General features: G+C 51.1%; 1 protein-coding gene across 1 annotated transcript; it reads right to left on the bottom strand.

The window, feature by feature from the left end:
* TEPP (testis, prostate and placenta expressed) lies at nucleotides 1-10,904 on the bottom strand. The gene is given in 9 exon segments (XM_025370925.1): nucleotides 1-179; nucleotides 1,580-1,612; nucleotides 1,975-2,039; nucleotides 2,256-2,317; nucleotides 2,696-2,870; nucleotides 3,135-3,196; nucleotides 9,346-9,570; nucleotides 10,735-10,849; nucleotides 10,851-10,904. Coding segments are annotated over 9 exon segments (822 nt in total). The 3' UTR covers nucleotides 1-148.
* Nucleotides 10,905-12,032: the final 1,128 nt, after the last annotated feature.

Here is a 12,032-nt window from a genome sequence, read left to right as displayed (position 1 = left end):
GCATGTCTCTCTAAGGAAGTATTAGGTTTATTTCTAGTTAGGCTGAACTCCTGGGGAGATGGCTGGTGCCACCATAAGTCCTCGGTCTGGCCAGGGGACCTGAGGTGGCACTGTCCGGCAGCCTGGGAGTCAGCCTCCTTTCCAGAGATTAATGCCAGGGGGTCAGATAGTTGACACGACTGTGGAGAGAAGTAGGGGTGAGGTGGGGGTTTCCAGGGTGTCCTAGGGGAAAAATCAGGCTTTCCCCCTCTAGGCTCTGAAAACACAGCTTCTAGCCAGCCTCTATGTGGCTCAGGAGCCTTCAGTGGCTCCCTGTTTTCTGTATTTTCAGCTGTCCTCCTTAGCTGTCAAGCTAACCTCCCTCCTTTGACTTTGCCTCATCCTTCTCTACCATTGATTCCTAACTATGAAAAACTTCACCCATTTTTCAATCATTTAGTGAACCTACTCTGTTAGGCATCATACGGTAGCAAAACCCAGAAACGTTCCCCTGTGTGGGAGAGGGGAAGGCTAGCTTCTGTCAATAATGACAGTGCAATAGTCTCGGTGCTATAAGATATGGACACATAGGTAGTGACCAATGGGACGGAGTGTGAGCCGGTGGGGAGAGGCAGAAGGTGGGGGAAAACTTCAAGGAGGATTGCACATCTGGGCTGGGCTTTAAAGAGCATGAAAGAGGCCGGGCGCGGTGGCTCACACCTGTAATCCCAGCACTTTGGGAGGCCAAGGCGGGTGGATCACGAGATCAGCCTGACCAATATGGTGAAACCTCATCTCTACTAAAAATACAAAAATTAGCCGGGCTTCGTGGCACTAGCCTATAATCCCAGCTACTCAGAAAGCTGAGTCAGGAGAATTGCTTGAACCCGGGAGGCAGAGGTTGCAGTGAGCTGAGATGGCGCCATTGCACTCCAGCCTGGGCGACAGAGCTAGATTTGGGCGGGGGAGGGGAAGAAAGGCACGAAGAAGTTTTTCAGGCAGAGGAGGAAGGACCATCTAGGCGCTGAAACAGCACAGGCAAAGGTATGAAGAGTGCTTGTCCTGCTGGGTTTCGGGGGAGTCTAGTCTTGCTGGAGTGTACAAAGTGGGGCGAGGAAGGTGAGAGATGGCTCAGTTATGAAAATGTCTGAATATCTTGCAACCTCCGTTCTTGTTCTTATCTCCAAGCCTTTACTTGTGCGACGACCTTGCCGGGGACACCACTTAGCCCCCTCCCTTAGGGCCTCTCCGCACCCAAAAAGGCAGATTCTTGGCTCTTCCTCGTGTTTCTTATTTGTCTGTTTTCTCTCCTTCCAGGTAACACCCCCGCCCCATCCTTTTGGCCTCCTCCAGTCAAACCTGGTGGGATATGGACCCCCCCCCCCCCCCCCCCCCGCCTATCCCCCCCCCAGTGGGCTGCACATTTGCCAGGGGCGATCTCTTCAGAGCGAGGCAGCTTGCGCCCCCCCAGGAGGGCACCTTCTCCTCGCCAGGCCTCGCCGGGGCAGGGGGGTCTCAGAGTCGGGGAGCCCCGAGGCTGTCCCCAGCAGTCGGATGGGAACGTGGTTGGCTGTGGGGCGGGACAGGACCGTTCCCCTACCTGTAGCTGGAGCCGAAGCTTCGGAAAGTGTTCCTGGGAAAGAACGGGGCGGGTGAACCCGAGATGGGAAGGGGCGACCCTCTCTGGGCGCCTCACTAGACCTCGGGAGCCACCCCCTCTCCCCGCCATCCCTCCTGAAGGGCTCCAGGGCGCCTACACCCAATGCAAACGCCTCCACTCCGCAAGGGTGGAGTTGTCAGGGAGGACAAGGTGCTCGGTTTAGTAGGAATTACACGTGTATTCATTTGAAATTGTAATTTGTTTCTGGTGTATTGGAGCCAATTTTTCCCAGTTCTCACGTTTTCAAGGGTCATTGCGTGTGCGCTAGGAAAACGGCCCAGACCTCATCCTCCCTCCTCCGGATATGGGGTCCCGGGGCGCGTGGCGTCACTTACAGGGAGTCGAAAGGCAGGGGCTTCTGTCCGTAGCGGTCCAGGCTGGGGTTCTGGTTGAGGCAGTACTGAGGCGGGCAGCAGGGATAGGGGCACGATGAGTCGGGGGAGCACGGACGCCCTGCCCACGCCCCACACAGGGCTTCCTGCTAGAGACCGTGGTCCTGAAGACTGGGAGGCACTGCTCTGGGTCTCCTCCCCGCCTCAACTCCCGGCTTAAGCCGCTCCCCACCAGGACCCCCCTCTCCCCGCCCAGGGACGGGTCTGCGCGCAGCGCTCCCTACCCGCCAGCTCTGGGTCACGTCCGGCTTCAAGTACCGCACCGCGTAGCCGCTGAGACCCTCCACTGCGAACGGAGAGCCCCCTCTCCTGCGCTCATCCGCCTCCCAGGACAAACCCCGCCTCCTTACCTAAGCCCCGCCCACAATCCAGCCCCACCCACACATGTTCGGAAAACAGGTCCCGCCTCCGCTACCCCGCAGGGCAAACCCCCACCCCGACGGCTCCTCCTGGCTCCGCCCCCTCCTCATGGGCAGTCCTGCTTCCAGATCCGCGCGCGCGTCTCGGCCCCACCCACCGCAAGTGCCACCACTGCACCCCAGCGGTCCAGCCCTGTCTCTGCCTGTCCCGCCGCCTACGTTCCTGTGCGCAGTCCACGCTCCCTGCTCCAGCCCCGCGGCCCACCTGCCCTGCGGTTCCTTTAGCGACCCGTACGTAGACTGACCTCGCTTGCTCAGGCAAGGCAGCTTGAACTCCCCGGCCGAGGACACGAAGTGGGACCAATCCTCGATGGCGCGCGTGAAGCAGGGCCAGTCCACTCGGTTGATGCCCGGCGCGATGGGCGCCAGCTTTCCCTCGTGGTACCTGTTGCGGAGCTTCTGGCCTGTCGCGGTGATGTCCTGACAGGGCCACGGGGGTCAGGCCCGCGCAGCAGTAGCCGCAGGAGCCTAGAGAAGCCATCCCAGTCCATCCCAAAGGCCTCAGCTGACAACTGGCCCGGTGCATTGGACCGAGGGGGCGCCCGAAGTCGGGAACCCGGATAGGGTGATGTGGGGAGTCCCAAGCAGGCACCTGAGGAGGTGCTCAGGGAGTAGATCCCAGGACCAGAGGTGCTTGGGGCTGGTGCCCCTTAGCTACCCAAGGGCAGGGCAGAGGACACTCACCAAACACTGCAGGGGTTTGTTGGGGACCCCAAGGAGTGTAAAATGGGCGTTGTCAAACTCATCTGTTGAAACAAGAGAAAGGGAGAAGAGGTGTCTCCTTCACCAGTGGTCAGAGGTCAGAGAACTTTGGCCCACACTGTACTTTAAAAATTTTTTGAGGCCAGGCACGATGGCCCACACCTGTAATCCCAGTACTTTGGGATGCCGAGGCGGGTGAATCGCTTGAGGTCAGGAGTTCCAGACCAGACTGGCCAACATGGTGAAACCCCATCTCTACTGAAAATACAAAAATTAGCCGGGCATGGTGTGGAGTGCCTGTAATCCCGGGTACTCGGGAGGCTGAGGCAGGAGGATCACTTGAGTCCAGGAGGTCGAGGCTTCAGTGATCATGCCACTGCACTTCCACCTGGGTGACAGAGCAAGATCCTGTCTCAAAAAAAGAAAAAAGGCTGGGCGCAGTAGCTCACACTTGTAATCCCAGCACTTTGGGAGGCTGATGCGGGTGGATCACTTGAGCTCAGGAGTTCGAGACCAGCCTGGGTAACAAGGTGAAACCCTATCTCTACCAAAAATACGAAAAATTAGTTGAGCGTGGTGGCACACGACTGTAGTCCCAGCTACTAGGGAGGCTAAGGCACGAGGATCACTGGAATCCAGGAGGTGGAGGTTGCAGTGAGCTGAGATTGCGCCACTGCACTCCAGCATGGGCAACAGAGTGAGACTCTCTTACATTTTTTTTTTAATTTGACAACTTAAAAAAATCTAAGATAAAATAGTAATCACATCTCACCCCTTGCCACAGAATAAAACTCCGAAGATTCCAATGTAAAAATTGAACATGGGCAAATTCTTTTATAACCTTGGGATGGGAAAGGCCTTAATAATTTTAATTAAAAATCCAGAAGCATTAAATAAAAGATTGATAACAAATATATAAAAATAAACTTCTACATGGCAAAAACAAATGTCAAAAAACAAATTGAAAAAATATTTCCACTTATTTTACAGATATTAATATTAATATTAATTAATATTGAAAGAGTGCCTAGAAATCAAGACACACAAAAAATGCCAGGTATGGTGGCTCAAGCCTGTAGTCTCAGCTACTCAGGAAGCTGAGGCAGGAAGATTGTTTGGGCCCAGGAGTTTGAGGGCTGCACTCCACTGCACTCCAGCCTGGGTGGCATAGTGAGACCTTGTCTTTAACAAATAAATTAACAAGTTGAAGAATTTCTCTATACAAGGACTCCAAGGTGCAGAAGGGTATATACAATATGCTGCCATTTGCTTAAAAAAAATTTTTTTTTTGAGACGGAGTCTCGCTCTGTTGCCCAGGCTGGAGTGGAGTGGTGCAGTCTCGGCTCACTGCAACCTCTGCCTCCCAGGTTCAAGCGATTCTCATGCCTCAGCCTCCTGAGTAGCTGGGATTACAGGTGCGTGCCACCATGCCTGGCTAATTTTTGTATTTTTAGTAGAGATGGGGTTTCACCATGTTGGCCGGGCTGGTCTCCAACTCCTGACCTGTGATCTGTCCACCTCAGCCTCGCAAAGTGCTGGGATCACAGGCATGAGCCACCGCGCCCAGCCTATTGTTTGCTTTAAAATAGTAGACTAAACATAGACTATTGGAAACAGAGAATATATATTCAGGTCATCACCTCAACCAAATCATCAAGCTTAGCATCACAAATAATGTGATAATGAAATTCTGTGCCTCCTGCTGCATTATGGCAAACATAGCATCTGTTGCCTGTGAAAGATTCTGGCCAGCAGTGTTTAACCTGGTGATTCAGGTCTCTACACCTAGCTGCTGGTTTACAGAAAATAGATTAACAAGGTAAGAAACACCATAAGGAAACAGTGGCTCAAATTCACCATATGGGACTGTCTGCAACACAACTTGGAGACTCTAAAAAGTCAGTATGATGGTGGGCAATGGAAACTGGGTGGACTGTTTTAGACTAAGATGAAAGACAAAACAAGTAACTGAAATACATAATCTTAGATTGAATTCTTGTTCCAAAAAATCATTTTAAAGCCATAAAAGACATCTTTGGGGTCAGTTGGGGAGATTTTAATATGGTCTGGATATTAGATGTTGTAGAAGTATTGTTAAGTTTCCTAGGTGTGATAATGGTATCGTGTCATGCAGAAGGATGTTTTTGTCATTGGGAGCTGCTTGCTAAAGGGTGTCCAAGAATGTGAGAGAGAGGGCGAGAGAAGCAAAAATATGGCAAAAATCAACTGAAGCAGGTGGAAGATGGTGGGTACTCATAGTAATATTCTTGCAACTTTTCTCCATTTGAAAATGTTTATAATGTAAACTAAAAATAAAATCCTGAGGTCTCCCCAGTGTATTGACTGAGTGGAACCCCCTCTTGGCTAAGGGGACCCCCCAAAACCTTAAAAAACTGGGTTCCCAGCCATAATGGGACAGGAGGTCAGACATGCTTCATCCTACCCCTGCATTTTTGTGGTTTAGACACAATAAATGACGAGCATTAATGTTAAACTAGCAATCACAAGGCCAGGTGCGGTGGCTACGCCTGTAATCCCAGTGGTTTTGGAGGCCAGTCACTTGAGGTCAGGATTTTGAGACCAGCCTGGCCAACAGGGTGAAACCCCATGTCTACTAAAAATACAAAAATCAGCTGGGCATGGTGGCACACGCCTGTAGTCCCAGATAGCTACTCAGGAGGCTGAGGCAGGAGAATCACTTGAACCTGGGAGGCAGAAGTTGCAGTGAGCCGAGATCATGCCACTGCACTCCGGCCTGGGCGACAGAGCGAGACTCCGTCTCAAAAGAGAGATTACAAGACTAAGAGAACAGACTGTTTGTGGCAACAAGATGCCAAATTATTATTATTATTATTATTATTATTATTGAGATGGAGTGTCACTCTGTTGCCCAGGCTGGAGTGCAGTGGTATGATCTCGGCTCACTGCAACCTCCACCTCCTGGGTTCAAGCAATTCTCCTGCCTCAGTCTCCCGAGTAGCTGGGATTACAAGCGCACACCACCACACCTGGCTAGTTTTTGTATTTTTAGTAGAAACAGAGTTTTACCATATTGGTCAGGCTGGTCTTGAACTCCTGACCTCAGGCAATCCACTTGCCTCAGCCTCCCAAAGTGCTGGAATTACAGGCGTGAGTCTCCGTGCCCAGCCAAGATACCAGATTATTAACAGGACCTAAGGCCATGAAAGGCAAGGGTTAAGTCACACACCCCTACACTTAAAGCATAAACTGCAGGCTGGTTGTGATAGCTCATGCCTGTAATTCCAACACTTTAGGAGGCTGAAGCTGGAGGATCACTTGAGTGCAGAAGTTGGAGACCAGCCCTGGCAACATAGTGTAACCCTGTCTCCACACCAAACAAACAAACAACAAAAACAACAAAAATAGCCTGGCGTGATGGTGTGTGCCTGTAGTCCCAGTTACTCAGGAGGCTGAAGTGGGAGGATCGCCTGAACCTGGGAGGTCGAGGCTGTAATGGGCCATGTTTGTGACATTGTACTCTAGCCTGGGTGACGGAGAGAAACTCTGTCTAAAAAACAAAACAAAAAATAAATAAGCTATGTTTTAATTGCCACGAGGTTTTTCTTTTTCTCTAGCACTGGCCTTGAGATAAGCAATATCAAAACAATTACAACTCATACAGCTCACAGATGCTGACGAACTGACCCCCTGATCCACCAGCCACAGCTATGCCTGTGATTGCATATGAGGCTGATTTCGGTAACTTTCTCCAGATGAGAAGACCACCAACCGTGGACAGAGGCTGCTCACTTGCTGAGCTTTGCGTCCTGAAAAGATCTTTTGTCATATAGGGCCTAATTGTAATACATTTAAAGGTTAAGTCTCCACCTCAAAGCCAACATGGGTTGTATATTACATGCAAGTTTGTTCATTATGCCCATGTCAGTACTATCTTCATGAATATTTATAGCTTCTCCTGTAACCTGTTGAATATGTATATTTAGCCAACCCTTTGAACATAAAGCTCTTACCCAACCCCTCCTCCTTTGACATGCCCATCTTTGGGCTTCAGCTGGAGGCACACTTTCCAGCCTGTGGGATGGCCACCTTGCAGCTATAACCCCTTATAAGAAATAAAGTCTCCTTTTCTAAACTTAAACATTTATTTTATTTTTTGAAGATGGAGTCTCGCTCTGTCACCCAGGCTGGAGTGCAGTGGCTCCATCTTGGCTCATTGCAACCTCTGCCTCCTGGGTTCAAGCGATTCTCCTGCCTCAACCTCCTGAGTAGCTGGGATTATAGGCACCTGCCACCCTGCCATGCTAATTTTTGTATTTTTAGTAAAGCTGGGGGTTTCACCATGTTGGCCAGGCTGGTCTTGAACTCCTGACCTCAAGTGATCTGCCTGGCTCGGCCTCCCGAAGTGCTGGGATTACAGGCGTGAGCCACTGTGCCCTGCCTAAATTTATAAATTTCTGATTTTTCAGTTAACAGTAATAAAAAATTGGGGAGCAAAATAACATGTGTTTGTATTCCCATTAGTGAACCAGGGAGAGACATCAGAAACTATGAATGTGGGGGGTTACCTGTATGGGGGGTGATGGGAGTGAGGCTTGTTGCTGTGCATATGGTTACAGCATTTTGAGTTTTGAAGTTGTGCCTATTACTTTTATTTAAAGCATATGCTTACAACAAAATACATATCTATATTAGAGCTTTCTTTTAAAAATCTAGATTCCTGGCTTCTCTCAGAAGCAGGAAATTGGAAGAACTGGTAACCTGGCTGGCCCCTCCAACATAGCACAGTCTGCAGGGAGCCCCATGGCTACTGTTTAAACAGGGCAGGTGTGGGTGTCCCATTTCCCTGTGGAATTTTCCTTCCCCCACGGCCTCCTCACCCACTTCCCTCATTTGTGTTTCCCATCAGGACCCGTGTGGCAACTCTGGTGATCTCCGTGCGGTCTCTGACACCCTCAGCCCACCTGTCACCCAAGCTGGAGCCTAGGTATGGGCCTGCACTCCCCCTGTTCCGCCTCCTACCCCGCCCTGCCTGCACCTACTCCTGTTGACTTTATCTGCTAAATACCTTCTAAATCCCTCCACACGCAAGCTCCTCAGTCCATGCAGGGTTATTCACTGGGCCCGTGGGGCACTTTTGCCCTGAAGGCCCACATGTTCTCCTCTCCTGCATGGGGGCCTGTGAGGAGGGGTCTTTCTCTTTCTTTCCCACATACAGAGATGCTTGGGCAGAAGTTGTTACTGTTAGACTGTTATGACTCCTACCACTGCACCTGCCAACCTCTGCCCAGTTCTCTCTCCATTCATTACAACAGGCTAGGCACAGTGGCTCACGCATGTAATCTCAGCACTTTGTGAGGCCAAGGCAGGAGCATCGTTTGAGCCCAGGAGTTGAGACCAGGCTAGGCAACATAGGGAGACCCTGTCTCTACAAATAATTTTTTAAAATTAGCTGGGCATGGTGGCATGTGTCTGTGGTCCCAGTTACTCAGGAGGCTGAGATGGGAGGATCATTTGAGCCTGGGAGGTCGAGGGTGCAGTGAGCTGTGATCATGCCGCTGACTCCAGCCTGGGCAACAGAGTAAGACACTGCCTTCAAAAAACAAAACAAAACAAAACAACAATAACAACAATGGCATCAGCAACACTTTTTGAGCACAGATTATGTGTCAGGCACTACTCTAAGGGCTTATTTTTTCGAGATGGAGACTCGCTCTTGTTGCCCAGGTTGGAGTGCGGTGGCGTGATCTCAGCTCACTGCAACCTCTGCCTCCCAGGTTTAAGCGATTCTCATGCCTCAGCCTCCTGAGTAGCTGGGATTATAGGCGCCTGCCACCACACCTGGTTAATTTTGTATTTTTAGTAGAGACGGGGTTTCACCATGTTGGCCAGTCTGGTCTCGAACTCCTGACCTCAGGTCATCTGCCTGCCTTGGCCTCCCAAAGTGCTGGGATTGCAGGTGTGAGCCACTGCTCCCAGCCTCTCAGTGCTTTTTGCACCTTATCTCCTTCTAACCCCACAACAACCCTTCAAGGCAGGCCTTGTCATTATCCTCATTGTACTGAGCAGTAAACAGAGGCTCAGACCTGGTCGAAGTGTCCTGGGCAGGGAGCAGCAGAGCTGGGACTGGCCTCTTTCATCCTTGCATCTGTCACCCTCTTTCTTGAAACCACCTGCCCCTTCCCCAAAGGGGATCCTGCACTGGTGGCCTGACCTTTGCGGTAGTAGGTGGTGGACTGGCAGTGCTCATCAGGAAGGCAGGCCTTGACGGTGTCCCTGTCCATGTGGCGCAGGGTGGGCAGGCCTGGGTGGTAGAGCTGCTGCTTCACGCCCGCCAGCTGGTTGCGCCGCCGCTCCACAGGAAGCAGGATGGCCGGGGAGGCATACACATGTGTGGAACCATCGTCCCAGGGCACCAGGTCGATGATGCGGGCCATAGCTGGGGGGCAGAGGGTTCTAAGGGGCTCACCCTGGGCTCATGCCAGCCAGACACCCTTCTCTGCATGAAAACAACCTTGGCCAGTGCTGATGTCTACTTGGCAAACATTTATTTAGCACCTACTGTGTGCCAGGCCATTTTTCCGGAGCTCAGTATGAGGTGGCAGGAACATTAGATAACAGAAGACAACAGAGACAACCCTCCCACGCTCCTCTCAACACACACACACACACGCGCGCACACACACACACACATTGTGCCATGGCTGGAAGGGAGGTCAGTACAGAGTGTGTGTTTCTGGGGAGGCTGGGGTTGGGACATTCAAGGAATGGTCTAAAAGAGGTGATATTTGAGTCTATTAGTATTTTTTTTTCTTTTTTTTTGAGACAGAGCCTCACTCTCTTGCTCAGACTGAAGTGCAGTGGCACCATCTTGGGTCACTGCAACCTCTGTCTCCCAGGTTCAAGTGATTCTCCTGACTCAGCCTCCTGAGGAACTGGGATTACAGGCATCCACCACCACATCCAACTAGTTTTTGTATTTTTAGTAGAGACAGGGTTTCACCGTGTTGGCCAGGATGGTCTCGAACTCCTGACCTCAAGTGATCCACCTGCCTCAGCCTCGCAAAGTCCTGGGATTACAGGTGTAAGCCACCGTGCCCGGTGAGTCTACTCTTAAATAATGAGCAGGAAAGTGCAGCAGCAAGTGGGTTCAGAATGTAGCTCAGTATGCTGTATGCCTCTGGGTAGATAATTATGGACTTGCCTTAGCTAAGGTATTTACCCAAAATTCTACAGATTGACTCAGAAATATTTTCAGGAATGGGAGCAACATGATATATTTGAACTAGAAAAGCATTACTGGATACCCAGTGCCTCCCTTTAAAAAGCAGATAGTCCCAGGAGCCTTTCAGTCATTTACACTTTAGTGAGAATTTGTTGAGGCAGCTTGCTTTCTTCCTGACCCTGGTTTAGAGGTGAGAGGTGGAGGTGGGAGCTAGGGTGGCAGGAGGAGAGAGGACCTTAGATCATGGAGGAGCAGGGAGGGGACATGGTGACAAGGCATGGGGAAGCTGCCTTAGGGGACGTGACTGCCTGGGGAGGGACAGGGAGGGGGATCACGGAGATGGGGAACTGAGGAAGGGGCTCCCTGCTTCTGACTCACCAATAGCAGCTACCTTATCTGTAGGGCCCAGGCCCAGGCCCAGGTGCACAGGCTTATAAGGACTTTCAGCTCTTCGACTGCTTAATGGGCAGAAGAGGAAGTGAGGTGGATGAGTCCCTCATTATGGACAGCAGCAGAATAAAGGAACATTGTGCACAGACAATGCCCATTGCAGCCTGATTCTGAGGCACCCACTCCTTAGCAACCCTGGCAACTACAGGCTCTAAGAAGAGCCTGTGCCAGAATTCCTGTGCTCTGGCCACTTCCTTCCAGCCTTCCTGAAGGCTGTGGTCTCCCAGGCCTCAGCACAGGCCAGGCATCTTGGGAAATGTCAGAGGGGGAGCTGTGGTTCCCTGGAGGTAGTCAGGCCAAGGCAGGCCAAAAATGGCTACTCAGCCCACTGCAGGCTGTGTAATCCTGGGCTAATTCTCAGCTCTCTCTGGGCCTCAAGGCTCTCCTCTGTGTTAGGCAAGGACTCCAGGACGTGCCATTAGGAGGATCTGGATGCTGAGAGGGATCTCCCCTCCCTGCAACTCTCAGGGAAGAGGGCAGTACACTGTCTGCCAGCCCCTGAGTCTCCAGGAGTGGAGATTAGCTGTGGCCAGTATCCAGGGTAAGCGTGAGGGGATCAGGGAGAGTGGTGGCCTCAGCAGGCTGGGGATTGGCAGATGATACTCCACCCTCAGCCCCTGCAGGACTGCAGGCTCCCCACTCCCAGGAAAGCCAGTCTGTGAGTGCCCAAGTCTAGCACCCCAAAGCCCTGGTCCCAACTATTAGAGACAAAAACCCCCAAAGTGAGGAAACTCCAAGACAGCCTAACTTATTTGCATATATTGGCATGTGCTTTGCATATACCTGCCCAGGGGCTGAGCCTGATGGGTCTTGGAGCCCCTCTGGTGAAATTCCTGTAGGATTTATTTACCCAGGTGCTCCTCCTCCAGTGCTCCATACAGCCCCCAGAACAGCATCCCAAACTGCTACCCCTTACAGAAATCCTTCCCAGAGTTGACTCCACTCACCACCCCACCCCCAATTTATTTCTTGACTTTTTTAAAGTTATCAAATAGAAGAAATACAGAAAGTGCATAAATATCTAATGTAACTAATAATTTACAAAATGAGACCCCGTATAACTACTACCCACCCTGGGCAAGACATGGAGTACTACTTTTAAAACAGTTTAGCAGTTTCTTAAAAAGTGAAACAAATGTACCGTATGATTGGGTCATCTGGAAGATTCTACCCCAGAAGGCTTCCTAAGAGAAATGAAAGTATATTGTAAGGCACGGTGGCTCACA

The sequence above is a fragment of the Theropithecus gelada genome, chromosome 20 (genome assembly GCF_003255815.1).
Source record: "Theropithecus gelada isolate Dixy chromosome 20, Tgel_1.0, whole genome shotgun sequence".
NCBI classification, from domain to species: domain Eukaryota; kingdom Metazoa; phylum Chordata; class Mammalia; order Primates; family Cercopithecidae; genus Theropithecus; species Theropithecus gelada.
The sequence above is the reverse complement of the archived record's forward strand: the minus strand, read 5'-3'. Positions and strand labels throughout refer to the sequence as shown.